We start from the raw sequence: 26886 nt of genomic DNA, 5'->3' as shown, positions 1-26886 counted from the left end.
GTCAGGTAATGGGTATGTTTTACGCGGGCCTCCCTGAGGATTTACTCTTGAATACAAAGTTTCTGTAGGAACAAGAACATCTGATCTTTTGGGGGGCGGGGGACTCAGTCGGTTAAGTGTCTGACTTGATTTCAGCTCAGGTCATGGTCTCATGGCCGTAAGATTGAGCCTCGTGCAGAGTTCTGCATGGAGTCTGCTTGGGATTCCCTCTTCCTCTCTCTCTGCTCCTCCTCGACGCGTGCGTGCGCGCTCTCTCTCTCTCAAAATAAATAAATATTTTTTCAAAAAAGACTTGAAGCACATCTGGTCTTTGATGAGTAGGTCAGGTGAAATGCCAGAGATAACCATCTTCTGTGAAGTTTTCAACTATCACAGATCTGTGTTATCTGTGCCCTGTCAGAAAATTAGAAATGGGTTCTGACAACAGCGTGGACTGCTAGATTTGGAGGCGGCCCTTCTCAGAGAAGTCCCCAAGGCGACAGATCCTACATGGGCGTTTAAGGAAGAAATGGCAGAGAGTGAAAACTAGACCCAGCTCAGTTGTGACTGGCCGTACAGGTGCTGACAAGCAGCTGCATCAAACTCACAGATGGAGGGAGGGGCCGCACACAACACAGGTCAAGGTTTTCACTGTGAGGAATCAAAGACACAGGTCGCAGAAGATGGTAGAAAAAAGTAGTCTGGAGCCGAGTCCCGGATCTTTTGTAACTATTTGACCTTGATCAAGTCACTTTATGACCTGAGTCCATTTCCTCACCAGCGAAGTGGGGGGGGCTATCGCTGAAGCCACGCCATTAGGCGTGGGCAGCACACACAGCCTCCTCTTAGCACGGTTCAGGTTCAGGTTCAGGATAGGAGGAGGGGGCCCAAGTTTCTTCCCAAGACCCAGGACCCCAGCTAACACGCATGCAAACCGTGACAGGTCACCAATGCTCTCAGGATTCTTGGGAGGGGCTAATCAGATACCGACTGTGAAAATGTCCCACAAACCGTGAGTTCAATTTAAATATCAGTTAAGTGATACATCAGGAGAAAAATCACAGGAAATCACATACTGCTGCCCTCCGCCGCAGTTTCCCCCCACCAAGGAATGGATGACAAATCTGGCTCCAAAGAAGATCTTTTACTGAGACCTATTTAAAACATTTCAGTCCTTAATTCAAATAAACTTCAACTCAGCTGAATGGCTGATGGCTGCTCTAGGCGAAGGCCTCACGGTGACAAAAGGACACCCCACCTACAAAGACATCGGAGAAGGTTCCCGACTAGCAAGCGTGTGAAAGCACTCAGGGTCTCTGTCCCATCTTCTTCAGGGTTCGATTGAGCTAGAAGAAAGAGAAAAGCAAAGTTAGCTGTGGAGATTTCACCGACCCTGGTCCTCTGGTGCCATGAGCACCAGGCCCGCCCCCCAGGTCGCCCCTCGGAGGCAGGGGAGGGCATCTCGGGTGCGGACGCAGGTGTCTGCCCTGTGCCCTGTGTGTACAAAGCCCCAGTTAGGTTGTCCCACTCCTGACACCGGTGGCCGCGCGCAATTAATTCACAGAGTGTTCTTCTACCTGCCCTCACGCACGACACACACACACACACACCCTCTCTCTATCTTGNACGCAGGTGTCTGCCCTGTGCCCTGTGTGTACAAAGCCCCAGTTAGGTTGTCCCACTCCTGACACCGGTGGCCGCGCGCAATTAATTCACAGAGTGTTCTTCTACCTGCCCTCACGCACGAGACACACACACACACACACACACACACACAGACACACACACACACACCCCTCTCTCTATATGGCTCGACCCATTTTACACACACGGGACTCAGGGTGCCTAAACCTGCCGCAATTAATTCACAGAGTGTTCTTCTACCTGCCCTCACGCACGACACACACACACACACACCCTCTCTCTATATGGCTCGACCCATTTTACACACACGGGACTCAGGGTGCCTAAACCTGCCGGGGCCTGGTGGTGCAGGCCAGAGCGCAACAGTGACCCCTGCTGGAGGACTCCGAACGCCAGGACGAAGNCCCCCCCCCCGCTGCACCCTGCCCGCTGCCCCCTCCTCGAGTTTGGCCTGGCCCACGAGACCTCTCCCAGGACAAGATGTGGAACGCACCAAGTCTGTCAAAACACAGCTTCCTGTCCTCTGCCTGCAGAAACTGGCCAGACCTGTCTACGAGAGTAACTGCCAAATGGGGAGGGATGGGTGAGAGCAGGCCTCGAATCCACCCATATTAGGAAATACCAGGGAGGGAGAGGAGAGCTGGCCACCCGCAGAGAGAGATCTTGGAAAGAGATGCTCTGGAGAAGGCTGACACAGCGGGTGCTACAGGCCGGGCCCCAACCCCAAACCCCAAGCAGCCAGCCAGTCTAGCTCGGAAGCTTGCAGGGCCAACGTGGGGCTTTCTGGCAACGGAACATTAAAAAATCTCCTAACTCCACAGCCAAGTCCCTAACCTCTGTCCCCCGCCCACACACCACGCTCTCAGCCATCTCACCTCCTCAAATTTGTGAATCTGCCGGATGAAGAAATCCCCATAGCGCCTGGCAACCTTGGTGTCTGCGATGTGGATCATGTCCTGTGGAAAAAGATCAGACAGGAGCAGTGAGGCAGAGCCACTCATGGACTTAAAGTAACCATGCTGCTAAGGGCTTGACAACCCCCCAGGGTGCTTTCCAAAAGCAAATGGGTGTGTGTGTTGGAGGAGGGGGGGTCCTGCTGATAGCAGCTCTTCCTTTCTAGATAGTTGATTTTCTCCCTTTTAAATTTTTTTATTTCGGAGAGAGAGAGAGAGAGAGGAAGCGAGTGAGCACAACTGCACCCATGAGCTGGGGGGAAGGGGAGGAGGGGAGAGGGAGGGAGAGGGACAGACCGAGACAGAATTTTAAGCAGGCGCCAGGCTCAGCTCGCAGGGCTCAATCCCACAACCCTGGGATCATGACCTGAGCCAAAATCAAGAGTTGGACACTCAAACGACTGAGCCACCCAGGCACTCCACTTATTTTTTACTTTCAAGGTTTTGTTTTTTCTTTTTTTAACGAACATGAATCTTTCCGTAATAAGAACATTTAAAACACTATTATTATTATTTTTTAAGATTTTATTTTTAAGTAAACTCTACATCCAACAAGGGCTTGAATCTACAACCCTGATATTAAGAGTCACATGCTCCACGGACTGGGCCAGCCAGGCGCCCTCAGCATTTTACCCTGAACACTGTTTAGGAGTGTAGTAAGGTTGCAAATTAGTCCAGATGTTAAACTGCGTGTTTTAGCTCAAATGTGGTTGAACATCAATTTACTTGTAAATTCCTACATAATCTAGGTTAAGACCCAAGAACTTTCTGAATCTCTTTGATGGGACTTTTTCAAGTCAAGGATGAAAAAAGAAAAGCCAGAAGAACAGAAGGCAGGGGCCTCGCTGGCTCAGTCAGTGGAACATGCGACTCTTGATCCTGGGTTAGGAGTTCGGGCCTCAGGCTGGATGTCGAGATTACTCAAAAATAAAATCTTTACTGAAAACAAAACAAAACAGAAAGCAGCATTTTGCCAAAGATGAACTGAATCGTAAGAGGCACAATAAAAGAAAATATCCCCGAAAACTTCTTCTTATAGGAACTTATAAATCATATTATCAATATTAATACAAAAATAACCTCATGACAAAACTTTATTTGTAATAACCAAGTGGCTAATTCTTGGGAGAAGTGTTTACTTCTACGTGTGTATGTATACGCATGCACACGTTACTGAATACACATATTACTTTATACACACACACACACACACACACACAGAAACCTCCACGCCAACGGGGAACTTGAACTCACAACCCTGAGCCCAAGAGTAGCATATTGTACTGACTGAGCCAGCCAGGCGCCCCGGGAGAAGTATTTTATTAAAGACCACCCAGATAGTTGGGACTAGTTCAGCTGGGTCACAGAGAGATGACAGAGGGATGGACCAGGTTACTGACACTGCCACCGAACGTGTGTATGTCAGGTACTGGGAATAAACTCAAAAACAACTTTTGGCAGTTGATGCGATGCTTCAAGGGACAGTTCTGATGTTTACTTATTTATTAAAAAAATTTTTTTTAATGTTTTATTTATTTCTGAGAGAGAAAGAGAGGGAGAGACCACACGAGCAGGGGAGGGTCAGAGAGTGAGGGAGACACAGAATCCGAAACAGGCTCCAGGCTCTGAACTAGCTGTCAGCACAGAGCCCGACACGGGGATCAAACCCACGAACCGTGAGATCATGACCTGAGCTGAAGTTGGATGCTCAACTGTCTGAGCCACCCAGGCGCCCCAGTTCAGATATTTAAAAGCATTGACTAAAACACTGGAAAACTTCCACTGCTGGGGTGTTTCTGCTTTCGGTTCATGTCAGGGATAGTTAAGTTCTGCCAAACATCAAGTCTTCCAAAAGTCATAAACTCTGAGTGACACGGTTTGGTTTAGCAAAATGAGCTTTCAAAACAAACTACCCAAATTGACCCAGCAATTCCACAAGCAGGTATGCACCCAAGAGATTACGTTCACACAAAGATTCACAGCAGCACTGTCTACAACACCCAAAAGGTGAAAATGTCCATCAACTGGCGAATGACCGAATAAAGCAGTGTATCCACAGGGTAGAGTGTTTTTTGGCCTTAAAAAGGAATAAAGTGCTAACACATGCTACAGCCTGGATGAAACATGAAAACTTGTTCAATGAAACAAGTCAAACACAAAAGGCCACATATTTATGATTCCACACATAGGAAATACCAATAGACAAATCCAGGGGCACCTGGGTGGCTTGGTGGGTTCGGCGGCCGACTCGATTTCGGCTCAGGACGTAGCTCCCAGTTCGTGGAATCGAGCCCCATGTGGGGTCTGTGCTAACAGCGTGAAGCCTGCCTGCTGGAGATTCTCTCCCTCTCTCTGTGACCCTCCCTCGCTGCTATGCCCGCTCTCTCTCCCACAAATAAACAAACTTAAAAAAATTAAAAAAAAAAGATAAATCCACAGAGACAGCAGATCACAGTTTGCCAGGGATTAGGGGACAGGAGGAACTGGGAAGGACTAATGAGTAGTGAGTTTCTTTCAGGGATACTGGAAATGTTGCGAAATTAGACAGTAGAAATGATTGTGTGACACCGTGAGTATACTAAAAACCATGAATTCTACCCCTTTTTAAAAAGCTTTATTTATTTATTTTGAGAGTGCACGCACACACGAGCCACGGAAAGGCAGACAGAGAGGGAGAGAGAATCCCAAGCAGGCTCCTTGCTGTCAGCGCAGGGCCAAACACGGGACCCGAGCTCAAACTTCCAAACTGTGAGGTCATGACCTGACCAAAATCAAGAGCCACCCAGGCGCCCCTGGAATTAGACCTTTAAAAGGGTGAAGTTTACGTCATACAAATTATACCTTAAAAAAACTGCCAAGAAATAGTATGTTTAGACCAATACATACTTTCTTAACTAAAAATACACAAGGATTTTCAAAATCTTTCTCATACCATCAGGGGGGCTTGGGTGGCTCGGTCAGTTAAGCATCTCACTTCAGCTCAGGTCGTGATTTCATGGTTTGTGGGTTCGAGTCCCGTGTCCGGCTCTGTGCTGACAGCTCAGAGCCTGGAGCTGCCTCAGATTCCGTGTCTCCCTCTCTCTCTGCCCCTCCCCCCCTTGTGTTCGGTCTCTGTTTCTCAAAAATGAATAAACATTAAAAAAAAAATTTTTTTAAACCTCCTCATAACATCAAAGAGCTGACAAGAGAATACAGAGCTACTTAGATAAAGCATCCTCAGCAAAACAAGGAAGCCCCTCTGCGCTACAGACATGTGTTGCTCAATCCTAGACGACTTGCACAGAGGGGACAAACCAAGGCTGGTGCGTCTTACGGGAACCCCTCCACGGGCCGCTGGGGCCCCGAAGGACTACAGCCTCAAGCTGGCAGCGGACCAGGACAGAACTGCCACTCCTCCAGACACCAAGCGAAGCTCACCAAGTTGGCCGAGGAGCATAAAGACAGAGGCCCATCCCCAAGACATTATAAACACGCGGGGACTCTCCTGACAATCTGCAGCCGCAGCCTGGGCTTGTTGCCTGGTGGGCCTAGGGCACCCGAGGCTTTGGTCCAGGGCGGTCCCGGACCGATCATCTCCCCAGACACCTGGAAGAGGCAAAAGCAAATCCCCCCTAAGAGAATGGTCGGCCTGGGGTTTTAAAAAAAAAAAAAAAGCACAGGGGCGCCTGGGGGGGCTCAGTCAGTTGAGCATCCAACTTTGGTTCAGGTCACGATCTCACAGTTCATGGGTTCGAGCCCCATGTCAGACTCTGTGCTGACAGACAGCTCAGAGCCTGAATCCTGTTTCAGATTCTGTGTCTCCCTCTCTCTCTGACCCTCCCCTGCTCATACGCTTGCGCTCGCTCTCTCTCTCTCTCTGAAATAAATAAAACATTTAAGAAAAATTTAAAAAAAAAAAAAAAAGGCACATAAGGAAACGTTTAACCATAAATTAAAAAAAAAAATTACAGAAAGCAAAAACAGAGCTGAGATTAACAGGGACAGAACAATAAATCCAAACAACATTAACCAGAACAGAGAGGACAAGGGCGGACGATGCCACAGCACCCCCTTTCCTCTCCAATCCTCTCTTCTGCCACCGCCGCCTCTCGCCGGCCACTCCGGCCACACGCAGGCTGTCCCTCCAACTGACTGTGCTCGCTCCTGCCCCAGGGCCTCTCTGCTCCCTCTACTCAGAATGCTGTTTCCCCCAGATATGTGTTTGGCTAATTTCTTCACCTCCTCCAAGTCTTAGCTTCAATTTCACTTCCTCAACAGAGGCCATCCGAGGACCTTATTTATTTAGCACTATGCCCTCCGCCTTCCACCGCCACTACCAGTAACCACGTGGCATTCAGCAAACTCAAACCCGTGATAAAATAAAGGAAAATTTTCAACTTTCCACATTTGTGGGCCCCGTTCCTGGGCTCTCAGGGAAGCTATACTTAAACCTAAGGTCAAAACGACTTGGCGAAACCTCAAAGCACGGGTTCTATTTCTGCCCCAAGCACACTCTGTACATCTGCTTTGTTTAAAAAAAAAAAAAAAGGAAAAAAAGGAAGACCATTCCAAACATAAAGATAAGAAAAAGAAAAAAGAAGTCGCCGATTCCTGTAAGATTAAAGCCATAAAGCCCTGCACGTAACATAAAGTCTGTAACTTTCTGGAAGGTCTTTCATCACGACTTTAACTCTTTATGTAAAACAAACCAAAACGAAACAAAACAACACCGTACGGAGCTCTGACACCACACGTTCCCTCCCCGGGGCACTCGCTTTACAATTTCTTCAAGAGGCTTGCTCATTTTGCACTGACACCTACTTCTTGGCTTGCTCCAGCATCGTGCTTGCACGTCTACTGCTTTCACGCTAGCACGTCAGTCCTGGGGCAGACACCTCGGTCGATTCTGTTCACTGCGAAGTCCCAAAGGCTCAGAGCAGGGAGCGCCTGGTCAACAGTTACCGCTGACTGGACGAACAGGGGGGTGGGGTGGGGGGCCAGCCGTACCTTATCAATGTAGAAGTCCACCTCGGAGGCGGACTGAAATTCGCCATCTAGGGCAGAGATGCCGCTGGTCCACACCAGGTTCTTCATCTTGTGCTTGAAGACCAGGAGCTGGATGCGGAACTCCTGCTCTGTGAGGTCCAGGAAGCCAGCCAGCTTGGCCACGGGCATGGTGGTGTAGAGCTTGAGGAAGCTGCGGATGGTGGAGAGCTGGGCCTGCTGCTGCACCTCGTCGGCGAACACCTTCAGCTGCTGCAGGAAGGGCTCCTTGTGGTAGTTGGGGTGCACGTTGTCGTAGTTGGGCACCACAGGCGACAGGAACTTGGGGCACGAGTAGCTGAAGAGCTCCTCGTAGACCTGCGGGTCACCTTTCTGCATGCGCAGCATCTTGTCCCCGTACTTCTCCCGCAGCTGCAGGTGGATGCTCTCGTCGATCCGCATGGGGTACATGGTGAGGGCGATGGCCAGCAGCGCGTGCATCTGCTCGTTCTGCTTGTTGATCTGGGGGAGGGGGGACAAATCGGCGCAAGGTCAAAGGACACGGACTTTCTGGGGTCCCTGCTGCCAACATCACCCCAACGCCCTCCCGAGTCAGTTCACTTTCCCGAAGTCTCTCCCCACGTGCCCTCTAGCTCCACTGACCTTCCCAACCCCACTCCCAGGTCCTGCTGAGCCGACTCTCACGTTCTTCGCTGGGGCCTCCTTCCCCCTCCCTGGACCACCCCCCACCTCACCAGTCCTCCCACGCTACCTGTGACCAAGTCACCCAGAAACTCTGATGGCACTGTAGCGCCTATAAAGATGAAACGCAAAGACTACTGCCGAACCTGACCCCCCTATCTGACTACTGTCCCCTCCCCCCCCGCCCCGAAGAGAGCCCACTGTGCTGCTACCTCACCAAACTTCTAAGTCTCCGCACCTTTGCTCCCTCAGTGCGTCCTGGGCCCACCCTCCTCCACAGCAAACTGCCTGAGGGTCGCACCCATATCTAACTCATTTCTAGACACTGAGAGTCCAGTGAAAACTCAGCAAACTGCTTTTGAACAAATGTGGGCACTACTGCCGGACAAAAGTAGAAGATATCATCCCTCTTGTCAAACGATCTCACATAACAGGTACAGAAGAAGGAACTCGGAGCACACCGGCCTGAAAAGGCCCACGACGAGCAACAATCCGGATGGCAGGTCCCCAACCACCGGCCTGGGTGCCAAGGGGCCCTTACCATCTCATACTTGTACGTGGCCCTCTGGAACATGCTCTTGGTCCTCTGGATGTAGAGGAGGATGTTGGCAAAGACCCGGATGGCATCCTGGTAGCGACGCATCATCAAATATGCGAAACCGACGTAGTAGTAAGTGGTCACCTGGCACTCGGGCACCCGAGAATACATGCTCTGCGGAGGAAGGCAGAGGCAGCCGTGAGCTCCCAACCCACGCCACCCCGCAGAGAGTCTGGAGGCTGGCGGGGCCCAGGGTCAACAGCAGTGGAAGCCCCTTGTTGAGGCCCTGAGCTACCCGGGGGAAGTCCTGGCTCGAGTCAGAGGCCCTGAGGGCCGANCGGGGGGGGTGGGGATAAATCAGGTAACCTTAAAATTTCTTTCAGATCCAAATCCCTCTATACCTCAGTTATGTATTCTTCCTTGCTTTCTACTCCTTGCTTTTCCAGATAAACTTGATAAAGGAACAGATAAAGACTGGACGATACTCTCTCTCTCTCTCACACACTCACACACACACACACACTCACACGCGTGCCAAAAAGGTACCAATTTTTCTGTGGCTAACAAAAACTCACCACAGCTAATCACCATTATCTAACCATCTTAGAACTAAATCTTTTCCTAATTCCTTAACTGGTGCAACTTGAATAGTAAAAATCTGCCAGTATCGTTCTGTTTTGAAAACAGAATCAAAGACTGCTGAGGAGTCCAAGTGTTACTAAGCAACACAGAGAAAGCACCTTGTCCAAGTTCAGATTTTCACCATGGTGGTTTCCCCAGTTCTCAATTTTCAACTGGCCTGGGGAAGAATCCTTTTTCCTTCCTGAAATGTATCCTAAGAGATCAGAGTTTCTCTGCAAGTGGACTCCCTGGCTCGGGAAGGGTGGGGGTGGGGAGGGACAGGAACAGGTAATCACCTTCTTATTCAGTTCGATATTCTCCAGCACTTTGATGGCCTGGTAGTAATCCCCCAACAGGGAGTGCAGACGCAGGAGCCCCACCAGACTAAAATACCCAAGCATCTTGTAAAGGGAGTGCCGTCCATACTCCCCGGCCACGCTCTCGGGATCACCTGGGAGAAACAGACACCGTGAACATTTCTGCAAGGGCAGGTGGAAGCAGGTAAGCCTGAGCCTTGAACGTCACTCCGTGAACTCTTCACATACCAGCGGCCTCTAAAGCTCCCGCAACAAAGAATCACGGCCTTCAAAGAAATACCAAGAAGTAGTCATCTGCCCTGATAACCTGTTCTTTTTTTAAAAGTAATCTCTATGCCCAGCATGGGCCCGAACCCATGACCCTGAGATCAAGAGTCACATGCTCTGCGGTGCCTGGGTGGCTCAGTCAGTTAAGCGTCCCACAGCTCAGAGCCTGGAGCCTGTTTTGGATTCTGTGTCTCCCTCTCTCTCTGCCCCTCCCCAGCTCGTACTCTGTCTCTGTCTCAAAAATAAATAAAACTTGAAAAAAAAAAAAAAAAAAGAGTCACATGCTCCACCAACTGAGCCAGCCAGGACTCCTGGGCTTTACAGTAGTCTTAGGGTTACCACCAGGGGCTGCCTGAGTGGGGTGGCAGTTTTTTGGGTTTTTTGGTCCCAAGACCCCTAAGAATCCCGAGATGGTCCCGTTTATCAGGAGCAGTTACTCATCGAGGCCACTGTTTTCAGGAAGCTCGGGAGGTCAAGGCTATTTTCCTAGTAACACGGAGATGCAATTTGTCTTCCTCACTGAACTGACACCTGCACCGAACACACGAGAACAACGGTGGCTGGAACTACCGCCACCTCAGTGTAAGCCGCTGAGGCGCCGCACTTCCTGCACCTTCCCCTCACATGTGGTGCGAGAACCAGCCGCTTCTTTCACAAAACACGATTTTTCCTAGAAAGAATGACTGGCACGCACATTACGGCTATTTAGATTTGGTATTTAGCAGACATGTTCCAAAATTGAACCAAGTGAGCCTGTTACACTTCAACAACAAACGGACAGCGCTCACCTCACTGCCAACGAAAACGAGAGCTGTTATGCAAAACTTAACCTCACAGACTAGATCTGCCTCCGTAAGTTCAACAGCTCCCAGGTAAAGACTGAGTTGATGGGGCGGCGACAGAAGTAACAGATGTGGTCTTTAAAAATTGCTTGGTAAAGGGGCGCCCGGGAGGCTCAGTGCGTTAAGTATCAGACTTCGGCCCAGGTCACGATCTCACAGTTTATGAGTTCAAGCCCCACGATGGGCTGTGTGCTGACAGCTCAGGGCCTGGAGCAGTTTCCGTTTCTGTCTCTCCCTCTCTCTTTGCTCCTCCCCAGCCTGTCTCCCCCTCTCTTAAAAAGTAACAAACACCAAAAAAAAAATTTTTTTTTAAATTGTAACATAAAATCTGTCGATGTGTAGAGAATCTTTCTAACTCCATGAACTCGTGTTCTACAATCCATGCAGTGGTAAATAGATCCATTCAAGCTGCAGGATAGATCAGTAAACTTTTAACATAACAACGTAAAAGTTCATCGCTAAGGTTTCAGAAATCTCAAGCAACTAACAGGTATGAACCCCCCCACTGGCAAGTTCTGATGTCGTGGCGAAGAATACAAAGACAGAACAGGCTGTGGAGACCCTCCTCCCTTCGCCGGCTCCCTGCGCAGGTGAGGCCGGGTCTCCCTCTTACACCTCACCTGACCCGGCACTGCACACCGTGCCCGGGGCTCTGTTCCGTGAACCCGGCGCCAGAGCGATCTGCGAAAATGACCCTCTTCTGGTGGGGGCAAAATTCACACAGCTCAACCTGGCGGTAAAGACTGTAAAGTGGTCCCGACACCCACAACTCTGAGAATCGCCGATCTAAACAAAGGCCCTGGAGACAGTACAAGTGCCTGCAAATGCGGGTCTCTCGAGGGCAGGTGCCGGGCAGGCCGCACAGCCCGCGACCCCAGTACAGCGGCGACCCCCCACAGCACTCACCTCCGCTCGTGTACACCTCCAGCTGCCGGTTAATGTTGGACTTGTCTACCAGGGAGTGAAGGACATTGAGGACACTGTGAACGTTCCAGATTTTGGGATTGGAGCGAAGGAAGTCAATCTCCTCCTCTGACTTCTTGGCGGTCTTACAGCGGTACTGACTGAATGACTGAAACTGTGGGGAAGGAGGGAGAGAAGCAGAGTGGTGCACAGAGCCCCTGCGCAGGGGGGGGCTTGGAGGGGAGGGGAGGGGAGGGGCGCGGGGCCTACCGCCTCTCAGCCTAAGCTGTTCTGTGTGCTACGTGCTTTTGCAAAACCATCTTGCTTTAAACTGAATTTCGTTCACTACTGAGTATGTTACTTTGACCTCAAGTAGGTAAAGACCTTTAAGATGAAAAGTGGTTTGTGGGAAAAACATTCAGTTTGGTGTTTGACTCCAGACAGAAGTGTTTAAGTCACTGAGTCTCTGAGCGTCACCGTGCAGTCATCTCGGCGCTCAGGACCAGGTGGCCTGTAGTAGACATACTGCTCTGTGGCCGTGCCACGCGGAGGCAGGAGGAACGATGGCGCGGTGGAGGCGGGGCAGGGGTCTGTACACGTGTCTTCCCTACTGCACTTGCCCGCTAATTCACCTAGGACAGGAACCCAGTCTGGGTCACCTCTGCACCAACCCCAGTCCCTAACCCCACGCAGGGCACACACAGGGCCCACCCCACAGGCAATTTTTGAGGCATGGTTTCCAGCAATGAGCCTGCCCTGTCAGTCACCCAGAGAACAGCACAAGCGACCTACCCATTCAATTCGTTTTTAAAAGCTCCCGGGTCAACTTTGGTGCACACCAAGTCTGGAAACCAGCGACCAGAACCTAGGTCCTAGACGACCCGAGAATATTCTTCAACCCCAAATATCAGTGTCCTCTAAGAACGCAGGAAAATGTTTCCAGATTTACAGTAAACAGAAGTGTATCCAGAATACCGAACAGATTCCGCAAGAATAAGAAAATCCAATAGAAAAATGGACAAAGGACACTGATGATCACGTCAAAGGAAAGCAAGACTGGGTAATTAACAGGGCAAGTGCCTGATGTCTTCAGAGACCAGAGAAATGCAAATGTGAATGAGATCACCCTTTCCTTCCCACCAGACAAAAATTAGACCAGTAACATCCCCAGCACAAAACTCCCAAACGCTGCTGACGGCAGTGCACTGTGATACAGCCCTTGGGGAGGGCAAGGTGTTCCTAGTTCCTAAAACCCAAAGTGCCTGCACACTCTCGACAGTGGGGGTGTACACGTTTATCAAATCTCATCGATGGTTCGCTTGAAATCAGTATTTTATTGGATGCAAATTTTGACTCTATAAAGCTGATTGAGGTGCGCCTGGGTGGCTCAGTCCGTTAAGCGTCCGACTTCAACTCAGGTCATGATCTCACGGTTCGTGGGTTCAAGCCCTGTGTCGGGCTTTGTGCTGACAGCTCAGAGCCTGGAGCCTGCTTTGGATTCTGTGTCTCCCTCTCTCTCTCTGACCCTCCCCTGCTCACACGCTCTCTCAGAAATTAAAAAAAAACAAAAACAAAAAACCCACATTAAAAAAAAATTTTTTAAATAAAGCTGATTTAAAAAAAAAAAAAACGTAAAGAGGAAATAGGTTTCAACCAACCCTACCCCTAGTGATCTCTAGAGGTAGGCCTGTGTGTAACATAAACGAGGATATTTACTGACTCACTATTTGCAGTGGGGGAAACTAGAAACCCACATGTTCATCACCAAAAGGGTAGTTCATCCAGATCTTGTAGAGCAGAAAAAAACAAAGCTGTCTCCATGTAACCATGTTAAGTGCTCCCCATCATAACAGATTACATGACATGTTATTAAACCATTTTTAAATGGAGTATTCTTATATGTATGTGAGCCTGAGAAACATGAATACGGTATCTATCTTTCCTGATGGTAACTGAGGCCTCCACAAAGGCGAGGAAGACATGTTACCTGCAGTTTGAAATAGACAGTGTTTACAAGCACTAACGATCTAAACATATGTTATTTGTATCGATAAAAATAAACGATAGCAAACTGAGGACTGATGGGTGTGGGGGGGAGGGGGGAGATGTGCATGGAGGAGGGCTCTTGTGGGGATGAGCACTGGGTGTTAACTGGAAACCAACTTGACAATAAACTATTTGTAAAAAATAAAAATAAATTAAATAAATAAATAAAATAAATAATAAAAATAAATAAATAATTTTAAAAAATAAAAAAATAAAATAAAATAAAATAAACGATAGCAGAGTGGTGGGAAAGAGCCACTTACCCGTGTGACATCTGCCTGGCCAGGCAGAATCCCACCTGGCCCTCACCAGCCAGTCTTACCAGTGAGAACACTTTAAGCCCCTTAAGAGAACACCAGCTAAGCCTAGGGGATTATGATAATCTTAAACAGGATGAAGCAAGCACCTTAGCACAGATGATCCTCCCTGACCTGCTGTCAGTCAACAGGACGACCAATCTTCTAAAGTGATGCCAGAGAAGGGGCCGACACAAGCCATGGGGCCAAAAAAAGAGGCCAGTGCGGTGTGTGGCCCTCACTGTGCAAAAGGCACCGAAGCCTCGCCTTAAGAGGAAAGCCGCTCCCAAAGGGCCCTAGGAGGGCCTTCTCAGCCCACCACTCACAACTTGCCAGCGCTCTGTAAATCTCTCTGGTCTGGGCCGCTCAAATAACAGCTTTATTAGGAAACTGACTTCTCCTGAAATTCCCAGTGAGAGCTCTCCAGTCCTCATAAAAACTCACAGGAAAACAAATGTTTCCAAATTCAACTATTCTATGTTTTTCAGATCTATGTTGTTTTTAAAGACTAAAACTGCGCTAAAAGAAGGTGGAGAAGAATAATGACAACACTGACCATCATAACTGCCAGGCAGCATCTGCCGAGGAACTCTGTGGCAGGCCCGGCACTAAGCACTTCAGAGGTCATTTCCGGGAACTGCCCCCCAAATCCTGATGTCAGAGAAACTGAGGCAATGTGGTTAAGTAACTTAATTTGCCCAAGGTCCCAGGTTAGTGAACAGCAAGACCTGAACATTGTACCCCTGGGCCACACAGCTGCTGTACTTGACGTCCCACCCAGTTCTTAGCAGGGCCTCCACAGGAGCACTCCAAGCCAGGACTGCCTCTGCTCTGATGCTAATATTCTCTCTGATTCTTTTTTTTTTTATTCTCTCTGATTCTTATCCATCGTATACTCATGTCACAATCAAGGCACATGACATTTGTTCTCTAGGAGAGGAAAGGAAAGCTTGGAAGGGCGTAAACAACACGTCAAATTTACAGAGCTACCGGCAGGAGCCCCCACACGAGCCCCCACTCACTTCTACCTGACTCCAAAGCCTTTATTCTTCCTATCAGACCAACTCTCAAGGTCAGGTAAGAGCTTGGTGAAGGTCAGCTCAACTCTGCTGACTTCCAAATTGACACCGAGAGCTCTTATGCCTCGCTGACTCTTCAGAAAACCATGACACCGAGGACCACCACCAGGGGATATCCCCCACCGCGATGGGGACATTTTTATCGCAAGCATCTTTTTAACGACACAATGGTAACAGCTGCTCCTTTGTTGGAACAGTTATTTCCAATGAGATCACGGCTGGCCAGATACCTGATAGATGAACTCATCGATGATATCCCAGAGCCACTGGTTGGGTAGTTCAAGAGGAGCAGGACCATCGGCATCTGCATGGGAGATCACAGCAAAGTAGATGCAAACTATGCCCGCTTAGTAAGGCTACGTATAGAATGCATTTTCTAATTTTTCTCTTAAAAGGACCACAAATAACAGGACATCCCCCCCTTCCACTTGCGTATTAAGGGACTGCTAAAAAAAAAAAAAAAAAGAGCGAGAGGCCAGCACTGAGCCTCACGATAGCCTCACACCGTTGGCAAAACTCAAACTCACTGAGAATGTAGTTGAAGAGATTGCAGTAGTTGTAGTAAGATTCAAATCTCTGCTCCAACGAGGGCCCTCCCTGTACAAAGAAAGGAGACATCAGGACAGATGTTTAATTTAAATGTGTTTTACTCGGGGCCCCTGGGTGGCCCAGGCGGTTGAGCATCAGACTCCTGATCTCAGCTCTGGTCATGATCTCACTGTCTGTCAGTTCAAGCCCTGCTCCCCCCCAGACCGTTTGGGATTCTCTCCCTCCCCCTCTCTCTGCCATCCCTTTTGCATGCATACTTTTCTCAAAATAAATACTAAAAAATAAAATAAATGTATTTTACTCATGGCCTACCACAATATCTAATGATCCATGAGAACTGATGCCTACTCTCTCCTTAGGATACAAAGGGCACTTGAGTCAGAGGGAAGACACGAAGAGCTAGCTAAAGCAGTTCAAAGGGGCACTGAGTATCAGACCGTAATGATCAGGTTTTATGGCAACAATCCCATTAAAGAACAAGCATGTAGGTCGAGTGAAGCAGGAAGATGGAAGTACTGGGGGCGCCTGGGTGTCTCAGTTAAGGGTCCGACTTCGGCTCAGGTCATGATCTTGTGGTTCATGAGTTCGAGCCCCGCATCTGGCTCTGTGCTGACAGCTCAGAGTACTAACAAAAGGAAGGTACTAACAAAAGCAAAAAGGTAAGATTAAAACGCTCAAAGAATGGTGAGAGCACAGGACGCTACCCCAGGCTGCACGGGTCTCAAACAGGCTGGGAAGGTAGAGGTCTTTCAGCGCCTAACAGGAATCTAGGCCAGAGGGGTCAGCAAATCCACCATCACCTGTTTTTGTGAAGAAAAAGTTACCCAGGAACAGAGCCCTGCACTCACTGTCTGCGGCTGCTACAAAGGCAGAGTGGAACAGATTCAACAGAGAGCGTGATGGCCTCAGGGCCAAAAAAACGATCTGACCCTTTTACAATGAGGGCTGCCGACCCCCAATCTAGACTGTATGTTGCTGGCAACGGAGAACCACCGAAGATTTATGAGCTGGGGAATGACATGACGTCATCTGTAACGGGGGAGAAAGAACACGGCCCTGGAGTTTTAGCCTCACTGCTTACTGACTGAGCTTCTGACGAGGTATTCAAGGCCTCTGTAGAATGAGACTCTGTAAAGTGCCCCATACAGCTAAGTGTTCTTTCAATGAATACCCCACCACGCCAGGATTTAAAACTGGTCATATATATGAACGTACCCCATGTGGTACCTAATGAAGAAGTTACAGAATCAACAAACTTCTGCTAAAGCTTTCTTGCAGACCGAAGGTAAGAATAGAGGTGGTAAAACCACTTGTACTATGGGTCCTGATGCCCTGGTCTCCCCGACGAAGCCATGTTATATAGGCTGGCTGGACTCTCAGACGAGCCCACAAAGTACCGGATCTAGAGTACAGGTGTAGGAGGGAATCTTCACTTTCTGCCAGATAAAGCAGTTGGAGCTCTCCCTGGGAGGCCAGAGAAACGTGGCCTCTGCATTACTCTGACAACAGGAATGCCCCCAGCTGCCACTCGTGGCGGCTCCCGTGGCCAAGTAGGAGCTCTAGTCCGGTCAAGTGGTCCTCAGAGGGAGGAGAATTAACTGTGAGGAGGCGGAAATACTCCAAAGAGAGAGCTCGTGGTGCCAGTTTCCTTCACTTTCATGTGCACACACACGCTCCAACAATGAACTTGTCACCGTCGGTGATGAGGCGCCGGCTTACAGCGGCGAACAAGGTAAAGTCCGTGCCCTGGTGAAGTGTTACCCTCTGGCGGGGGCAGCAAACAAAAACCAGTAAACAAACGATACGATGCCAGCTAGTGACGTACACGTGCTCTGAAGTATGGCCAGGAGTACGGCCTGGGTACGGCCAGGAGCCCAAGAAAGGAGGGAAAGCCAGTTCAGGCAGAACCGTGACTGAGACCTGGGATTATATTCTAAGTATGACAGGAAGTTGCGGTAGGGCCAGGAGGGAGGGCGCTACATGGCAAGACCACGCTGCAGAAGGGTGTCGGTGACCCGGCTGCGAATGAACTCCAGCGGAAGGGTGGAAATGGACAGCGTGTGAGCAGCTACACTGCAAGAGACGGTAATGCCTTGAACCCGGGTGGCACAGTGGTGGCGGTGAGAGAAGTGTGTGGCTTCAGGAAAGCACACTGAAGATAGAGCTGAACAGGATTTGCTAGAAGTCACGTGAGACAAAAGCCAAGAATGAAGCCGAGGTTTTCGGTCCAAGTCGCTTGGACGCACAGCGGTCTTACTGCGAGCCAGCTGACACGGAAAGAAGAGGGTTTGAGGGAAAATAAGAGTCGGGTCTGGGGTGGGTCAGACTTGCGATGGCTGGGAGACAGCCCGGTGGGGATGTGCAGCAGGTGGCTGGAGACGCCAATAGGGATCCACAGAGACCGGGGCTCGTAAGAGAGATGTTTAGTCACTTTGTGTATAAACAGGTGGTATTTTAAGAGACGTAAGACATTCTAAAATTCAGAAACCAGAGAAGAATCCAACAGGTGCCCCAGGCCGGGGCGGTGTGGCAGAACCAACATTGGTGTGACAAGGCCCGAGCTCCAGGGGTCCGGCCACGTTCTAGTTGCAGGAAGTGGAGAAGCAGCACTGAGGCTGACCTGCTCGGCAGGACCGCCGCGAGCGTGAGAGGAGACGCGGGCCAAGCGCCACACACCAGGCTTGGCACGTGGTGACACTTCCGTGTAGGTTTCAGAGAGAAGGCTCCGTGGCAACGCGCTGATGTTAACGAGCAAGGGCATCGCAGGCAGAGGCGACAGAAGGCGCTCGGGAATGCACTGTTAGGATGGCTCCTGCAGCCCGACCGATGTGAGGAGTGCAAGTCGGAAACCGTGGGGATGGAGACACTAAATCGGACAGCAAAGCTATGACCTATTACAGTCTGTCTGGAACAGATACCCAGCTTGCTGGATTCCATCATTCCCTGTCGTTATTTTTTTTTAAGCTTTTTTTGAGAGAGAGAGACAGAGAATGAGCAGAGGGAAAGGCAGAGCAAGAGGGAGACAGAATCCGAAGCAGGCTCCAGGCTGTGTGCTGTCAAGCAGGGTCTGACACGGAGCTCGAACCCGCGTTCTGTGAGATCATGACCTGAGCTGAAGTCAGACATTTAACCTACTGAGCCACCTAGGCGCCGCCCCCACCCCCCAACCCGCCCATGTTATTTCTTAAAAGAACGCTCAGAACACACGCCCACCCCTCTTGGACACCGAACCAGTATAAACCAGTGAGCGTGTTCTAAACACAAAAATGACACAGTTTAAAACGAACACCAACGACACTTAGATACTCACACTGACTTTGGCATATATGTGTCTGTAGTATAATTCTTTGTACAAAATCAGGAAGACAGCATCTGAAAGAGACGGCAGAGGAGTGCTTTAGGAACCCACAAAACCACGAGGGCCTTCAGGCAGTTCTAGCCCTTTGAAGGGAGCGAAGGGATAACCGTGATTTAAAAGACTAAACAACATCTACATTTTAACACTCACATGCTAAGAGTACACACAACAAGAAAATTCACCTTTCAACCTCATCTTTAATCTCATTCACTCATTTCCCGTCACCATTTCAGAGCTCTTACCATCTGGTTGCTTAATAAACCAACACAAAAATAAACAGCAATAGCTCCCAAGAAAGCAATGTTACACTATCAAAACTGCAAACATGAGGAGGGGCACCTGGGTGGTTCAGTCGGTTAAGCATCCGGCTTCGGCTCAGGTCGTGATCTCACAGTTCGTGGGTTCGAGCCCCGCATCGGGCTCTGTGCTGACAGCTAGCTCAGAGCCTGGAGCCTGTTTCAGATTCTGTGTCTCCCTCTCTCTCTGACCCTCCCCTGTTCACACTGTCTCTCTTTCTCTCAGAAATAAATAAAACATTAAGAAATTTAAAAAAAAAACTGCAAACCTGAGTATCTTCTATTTAGAAATACTATTTAATTTTTTATATTAATTTTTTTGAAAGAGAGAGAAAGAACATGCGAGGGTGAGAAGAAGACAAGGAGGAAGAAAAAAGATGAGGGGCAGAGGGAGAGAGGGAGGGGGAGGGGGAGGGGGGAGAGAAAATATGAATGAATGAATCCCAAATAGGCTCCACGCCCAGTGCAGAGCCTGACTCAGGGCTCAATCCCATGACTGAGAGATCTTGACCTGAGCCGAAATCAAGACTCGGATGCTTAACCGACTGAGCCACCCAGGTGCCCTAAACTCTTATTTTAAAGAACTTATCCTATTAACATGATACAACCATCAAAAAGAAAGAAAGAAAAAGCTGTTCGGATATTGACATCGAGCAAAAAAGAGCTAACAAAGCAAGTCTGAGACTTCTATCCTTTGGCTAGTTAAGCGGGTCCTCGCTGGCATCCGGGAAATCTGGATTTCAGGAAGGTTCCCACCACCCTGATGAGACTGGTCTGCTCTGCCTAAACCGTGCCACACTATGGTTCAGGCTGAACTCCTGCTCTCCTTCTGGGGTCTGGAATTTTGGTGCATGCCAGGCAGAGGATGTGCCCACGTACCCAACACCCAATAAAATCCCTGGACGCCAGGTGTGTAAGCACTTTCTCCGACAGACGACTTTCCACTCGGCCCAAGTCCTTGCTGGAGGAGCAGCACATCCCACGTGACTCCTCGCAACGGGGCGGCTGGTAACAGTCACCTGGTTTCCCCTTGGCCGATTTTGCTCCGCACCCTTTTGCTGTAAATCCTCCTAGCGGCAGATATGACTATACCCTGCGTCCTGCGAGTCCTCCTACCAAATCACCAAACCTGGGGGTGGTCTTGGAAATCCTGGAGATACGGGGGCACCTAGGTGGCTCGGTCGGTTAAGCGACTGACTTCGGCTCAGGTCATGATCTCCCAGTTCATGAGTTCCAGCCCCAGTCGGGCTCTGTGCTGACAGCTCGGAGCCGGGAGCGCCTGCTTCAGATTCTGTCTCTCTCTCCCTCTCCCCTGCTTGTGATCTCTCTCCCTCAAAAATAAATAAAACGTTACAAAAAAAAAAAAACCTAAAACCTCAGAGTCCAAACATAAACCCTCATGTCTACGATAACCGATTTCAACAAAGGTGCCAAGACAATTTAATGGAAAAATAGTCTTTTCAAGGACTGGCGCCGGGAGAGCTAGGTACCCACATGTGAAAGCGTGGTGCTGGATCTTTGTACCTCACACCATATACAAATAACACCATCATAAAATGAAAGGTGGGAAGAAGCCTCAAGAGAGCCCGTTCCCAAGCGACTATAATGACCCAAAATTACAGAGGGAAAGGGAAGGGAGTCAGGACAAAGATCTCAATTTCAGCTTCACCACGTGTGAGAGGTGTCTGTCCCCTCTGTTTACCCAGCCTTCATTCAAGTTCTTTGAATGAAGTTCTTTGAATGAAACAGAGACAAAGTGTGAGCAGGGGAGGGGTGGAGAAAGAGGGGGAACACAGAATCTGAAGCAGGTTCCAGGCTCCGAGCTGTCAGCACAGAGCCCGACGCGGGGCTCGAACCCATGAAGCATGAGATCATGACCTGAGCCCAAGTGGGACGCTTAACCGACTGAGCCACCCATGCGCCTCTCAAGTTCTTTACTAAGGGTGTACTACGCACCGAGTCCTGGGGAAACAAAACAGTGAGCAAAAGACACAGATCATCTGAGCCTCCTAGTGACGCTTGGTCACTGGACCCCATCCAGCGCGCAGAACACAAAGAGCTCATACCTACCATTGCCGACCTGGGGAGCAATGGCTTCAGCCTCGGGCCAGGGTGTGTTCTTGAAGAATCTTTCGGTCAACTTGGTCCAGCTGAAAACCAAGCACAGGAATTCTACAAGTCCAAAACAGGAAGGACCCAGGAAGAGGAACCCTTCACATTTTACAGATCAGGACCCAGGCTCATGGCAGAGATCACAGAGACAAAGCCAGGGCCGGAGCGCTCCAAATCTACAACTTCACTCAACCCAACTCTGTACCTCGACTTTAATACGATAAATGCTCCTTTTTTTTAAATCAGTTACGGGGCACCTGGGTGGCTGTCAGCTGGGTTCCGACTTCGACTCAGGTCATGATCTCACGGCTCACGAGTTCGAGCCCCATGTCAGGCTCTGTGCTGACAGCTCAGAGATCAGAGCCTGCTTCGGATTCTGTGTCTCCCTCTCTCTCTGCCCCTCCCCGGTTCACGCTTGGTCTCTCTCCCTCAAAAATTAACAAACATTAAAAAAAAATTCATGGGCACCCGGGTGGCTCAGTCAGTTAAGCATCTGACTTCGGCTCAAGTCATGATCTCAAGGTTCACAGGTTGGAGCCCCACATTGGGCTCTGTGCTGACAGCTTGAAGTCTGGATGGAGCCTGCTTCAGATTCTGTGTCTCCCTCTCTCTCTGCCCCTCCCCCGCTCACATTCGGTCTCTCTCAAAAACAAATAAATGTTAAAAAAAAAATTTTTAAATAAAAAAACTTTACATAGAAATCAAGTATTTCTAACACATACAAATGGAGTCGCACTATAAACACAAAATCTGGGATTTAGAATACTTAACATTAAAAAAAGTAAAATAACTCATGAACAGTTTAATACTGACTATGAGTGGTAATATTTTAGCTGTTGAAATAAACTATTAAAATTAATTTCTCCTGTTTCTTTTTACTTATTTTTCTTTTTAAAAGGTTTTATTTTTAAGTAATCTCTACACCCAACATGGGGCTCAAACTCACAACCCTGAGACCGAGTCACAGGCTCCACCGACTGAGCCAGCCAAACGCCCCTCTTTGTATATTTTTTAAACGCAGCTGATGAAACAGACTTTTACATGCGGCTAATATTATTATTTCTATGGGACAGCACCGAGCTACAACTTTTAACTAGGAAGATGGGAGAATGAAGGAAAAAGCAGTTCAGGGATTAATCCTATTCATTGATCCAATAAGCCTTTAGCTCTTAGTTCTGTCCACCCATGCTCTCAGGAACTGTTTAAATTCTATTTCCTTGGTGAGGTCCTTCCTGACTATCCCGACTCTGACTAATGCCAACGACACAAGGGCAATTCCCTCAAAACCAGAAGCAGCCTCTCAAAGCCTGGTTCACTCTGTTATGCATTAAGGAGTGGGGTAACTTGGGGCACCTGGGGGGGCTCAGCTGGTTAAGTGTCCAACTCATCAATTTCCACTCAGGTCATGCTCTCCCAAGTCGTGAGACAGAGTCCCGTCCCGTCCAGTCCCATCCCACCCCCGGTCAGGCTCCACGCTGATAGCGCAGAGCCTGCTTGGGATTCTCTAGCTCCCCTGGAAGTCGCGTGTGCGCTCTTACACTCACACGCTTTCGTTCTCTCTCTTTCTCGATAAATAAACGTTAGGGGGGGAAAAAAGTGTCCTGCAGTAATTTAAAAATTAGGCTCCACTATCGGTCTGTGCAGCTTCAAATTCAACCCATGTGACTTATTCTTTCTGTGCTGTTTCCCTCATCCGTAAGAGGAGGAAAACAATCTACCTACTTCACAGGTTCACTGTGAAACAGTAGTGAGTAAATACAGGAAAAGCTTCTGAACGCTGCCTGACACAGGCCGTACAAACTGCCGCTGGAATTACTGATGGCGGTGTCATTTCAGGCCCTGTCGTTCCGGCAATACAGCCCAACAAAATCACAGGTCTCCCCCAAAGAGTCACAGAAACCCCTCGGGTACTCTCCTTACAGAGAAATGATTAAACCGTACCCCTTTCCAGGGGCTGCAGCGCTAAGCCAGTCCCCCTCATCAAGAGGGTCATTTCGGCCATCAGTCTGTACCTGTTCTCATAGATGTCCTGGATCTCATACACCTTCTGGTCAATAACATCGCTGGACACACGACTGGCCTGCAGCTCATACACCTTCTGGTCAATCAAGTCTGAGACGGTTTTGTGGAAGTACTGGATGAAGTTCTTGATCACCTCAGGGATCACCTGATAGGTCTGCTGTTCATACTGACGTTCGTAAGCCAGATCCTGCTTCGGGTCCCCTACAGGTAGGATGTGATAAATACTTCACCAAGTGCTTTCAAACCAGCACAGACCACAAAACAAAAGGGCAAGACCATCCCCTAAATTAAACTCAAGTCTATAAATCGGATATAATTTCCTTTAAAGCAGTCAAAAATAGAACTGTCCCCACCTCACTCTCAATCCCATTGCCCTGTTTCTTCAGGAAACGTGCCACTACTTAAAATTACAGATTTGCTGGGGCGCCTGGGTGGCTTAGTCGGTTAAGCGTCCGACTTTCGCTTAGGCCATGATCTCGCGGTTCGTGGGTTCGAGCCCCGCGTCAGGCTCTGTGCTGACTGCCAGCTCGGAGCCTGGAGCCTGTTTCAGTCTGTGACTCCCTCTCTCTCTGACCCTCCCCTGCTCACGCTGTCTCTCTCTCTCTCTCCTAGAAAAAAACATTAAAAAAAAATTACAGATTTGCTTATTATCTGCTTCCTCCACTAGAACCTGAAGCCTGTTGAGGGGCAAGAACCTCGTACTCAGGCGTACTCACAGAGTTAAACGTGTGTTAGAAGAGAAAGTAAGCAGCAGGCACTTAACGTCTTTTTGAATAAATGAATGAATGACTGCCATTTTCTATCAACACAACAGCGCAAGTTACTAAACTTCTCTGCTCTGTTTTCTCATCCTTCAAGTGGAGACAACTTTAATTTAGGCACTTTATAAAACTGTTGTAAGGACAAAATGAAACACTTTGGACAATGCACTTGCAACAACGCATGGCGCTTACTAAATGCTAAGTCAAACCAATGCACTACCACATTTCAGGAACCCTCAACAACTTCAAGAAAGATTTCACGTGGCCTTGGTTTGAATTTTCAAAGCAAGATTCTCTTCTTCAGCCAAGCGTCCAAGGAAACCACAGGCAGAAGAGTAAGCCTTCCCTTCTGAGACTTTGAGGTGGAACATGAAAAAGGCTTGGTTTATGGGGCTCTATACCACCCTCCTTCAGAGAACTAATAACTGACTCCACACCAGGACCACGGAGAAACAGCGTTTCATAGATGCCCGTCAGAGCTGTTCTGAGACATTCAAAAAGGTGCCAAACCCCAGAAGTGCCCAGCTAGCCAGACAAGTCCGTGGTCTCACCTGTGTGCATATCATAGTCGCCCGGGTAAGCATAGGGATCATAAGCAGCCTATTAAGGAAAGAGACGGCAACAGTCACCAAATTGTGAATCCAAAATGTTCGTTCGAAGATGTTTCTGCCAAGCAGCGTACTAAGTATACAGGAGTGAAACACGGAACACAGTCCCTGCCTTTGAGAAACTCACACGCTTGAAACAGAAGGGAGAATAAACAAGACCCCGATACAATGTTACGGATACATAGAAGGTAGCGCAAAGCGCAAGAGGCTGGGGGAACCAGTGGAGTTTTTACAAAATTACAAAAACACACGTGCCAGAAGCAGCCTCCGTCTCCGGTCTGGGGAAACGAGAGAACGAGGCGACCGGACGTGCGAAGTGTGCGGGCAGACGCGGGGCTGGTGAGCCAGCAGCAAGCAGTTGGGGACAGCGTGACGGCCGCGCCCGCAGGGAGGGAGGGAGGCAGGCGGAGCGGGTCGCGGCCCGCCGGGGCTCCCAGAGAGGCCCGGACACCGTCTCGCCGCGAGGCCCAGCACCCAAAGGACCCTGCCTCCTTCGGGGAGCCCGGTTCACGCGCAGGGCCAGCCTTACCTCGGACTCGTAATCATCAGCGGGATAAGACATGGCTGCGGCACTCGCGAGCCCGGCCAGAGAGAGCGAAAAGTGCGGCCTACGCCTGCGTCGTGAGGCCGGAAGTTCAGCCCCCACCGGGCCTGCCGGGAAACCGGAAGTCTTCAGGGAGCCGCCACGTCAAGAAGGGCGAAGGCGGCAAACCCCTGAACGTTTCTTCCTTCTTCAAATAGAGGCTTTATAAGGAAGGGTGAGTCCTTAGCGCTTGCATAAAATCAGAAATAAGCCTGAACTACTTCGGCACGACAAAGAATGGGCAAAGTAAGGAAAACCAGATATCATGCCACACAAAAGATGGCTGACGGCTTCCTCTGGCGACTTCTCGCAAGAGCGGAAGTCCGGGTTTGGGGGCCTGAAAGTGGATTTAGGTGTAAGCAGTTCGCCTGCAGCGTGAAATGTTTTCAAACGTTTGGCTTCGAAAGACTGAACTTAGTGGTTTAAAAGTTGAGACTTGGTCCCACGCAGCTAGAGGTCATTGACAAAAGGCGCCTGCCAGCTTTGGACAATAAGGTGGGAGCAGGCAAGGGGAGGCCCACTATGGTGTGGGGCCCTAGAGCCAGTCCCGCCACCCACCCTTGCAGCATCCGTGCTCAGGCTGTGGTTGATTTCCAATCGGGAGATAGGGTGGGTGCGCCTCCTGGGGAAGCCCTCGAGTCAGAGATGGGGTTCTAAAACCGGCCTGTGGGTCAAGGGCCTTAGTGTGGTCTTCCGCCCAGCCACAACACCTAGTAGAACTCTGGATTCCAGTCCCTGCTTAGCTGCGGGTATACTGTGTGACTCCGAGCGTGCCTCACGCTCTCAACCCTCCGCAGGACCAGCCTCTGCTTCCTCTCTTACAACAGCTCCTCCAGCTTTTTCCTGCCAGCCATAATACACTTCGGGTTTCTCGCATTCACATTTACCTGGTGTAGATTATAGGATGCACCCCTCCCAGCTATCTGCAAGGCTATCTCTGGTTCTACCTTCAGTTCTATGAGCATCCGGTTTAGAATGGCATGTCCTGCCCCATCCCAGCTCTTTGTGTCAGGTTTTTGCTTCGCCTTCCCTTGGCGCTATCACCAAGGGGTGATAACCATCATGGTGAAATAGGGAAACTGAACGGGCTCCATTTTTAGAAAGACTCCTCTGCTGTTTTTCTGCGAGGCCACATTTACTTGTGTATTGCACCTTGCATCTCAATAAACCAAGCAAGCTATGTTCCCACTCCACGGGGAAAGCAAGAAAGGTAAGCATTCTCTGAGTGTCTTCTTAGGCCCCCAAACACCTGATAACATCTAAGGAGATGAGGATCCCAAATATGTTCCAGGACATTAGCTTCACACAAACCTCAGCCAAAGCTGGCCTCAATCCCTCCTACCTTCAGTGATTTATGAAATAACACCGATTGTTCACCTGTCGCTCGCCTTTGTCATCCTTGCTCAGGGGCGTGCTGATCTCTCTATTGTTCCAATTTTAGTATGCTG

At 49.4% G+C, this 26886-nt stretch overlaps 1 protein-coding gene across 2 annotated transcripts; it reads right to left on the bottom strand.

The window, feature by feature from the left end:
• Positions 1-1108: 1108 nt before the first annotated feature.
• Positions 1109-25489, bottom strand: EIF3L (eukaryotic translation initiation factor 3 subunit L). Of its 2 annotated transcripts, XM_077762102.1 has the most exons (13): positions 25385-25489; positions 24799-24847; positions 23477-23687; positions 21423-21502; positions 19009-19070; positions 15677-15746; positions 15380-15453; positions 11732-11903; positions 9696-9850; positions 8782-8952; positions 7563-8060; positions 2499-2579; positions 1109-1325 (listed from the first exon to the last, which is right to left on the bottom strand). In XM_077762102.1, the coding sequence occupies exons 1-13, from the start codon at positions 25415-25417 to the stop codon at positions 1287-1289; spliced, it is 1695 nt and encodes a 564-aa protein (XP_077618228.1). In that variant the 5' UTR covers positions 25418-25489; the 3' UTR covers positions 1109-1286. The 2 variants fall into 2 exon arrangements, with proteins under 2 accessions (XP_077618228.1, XP_077618229.1); XM_077762103.1 differs by lacking the exons at positions 21423-21502; positions 24799-24847; positions 25385-25489 and having other exon boundaries at positions 23477-23654.
• Positions 25490-26886: the final 1397 nt, after the last annotated feature.

Source organism: Crocuta crocuta, unplaced genomic scaffold (genome assembly GCF_008692635.1).
Source record: "Crocuta crocuta isolate KB4526 unplaced genomic scaffold, BGI_CrCroc_1.0 scaffold193, whole genome shotgun sequence".
Classification (NCBI taxonomy): Eukaryota; Metazoa; Chordata; class Mammalia; order Carnivora; family Hyaenidae; genus Crocuta; species Crocuta crocuta.
Note: the sequence above shows the minus strand (reverse complement) of the source record. Positions and strands in the feature narration are given on the sequence as shown.

What these genes read in the sequence shown, in the direction of transcription:
- EIF3L (XM_077762102.1), bottom strand. Translation starts at nt 25,417, where the DNA reads ATGTCTTATCCCGCTGATGATTACGAGTCCGAG. An exon ending in TGCTCCCCAGGTCGGCAATG is followed by an intron (nt 19,071 to 21,422) that starts GTAGGTATGAGC and finishes CGTCTCTTTCAG; the next exon opens with ATGCTGTCTTCCTGATTTTG. An exon ending in TCGATGAGTTCATCTATCAG is followed by an intron (nt 11,904 to 15,379) that starts GTATCTGGCCAG and finishes CCTTCCCCACAG; the next exon opens with TTTCAGTCATTCAGTCAGTA.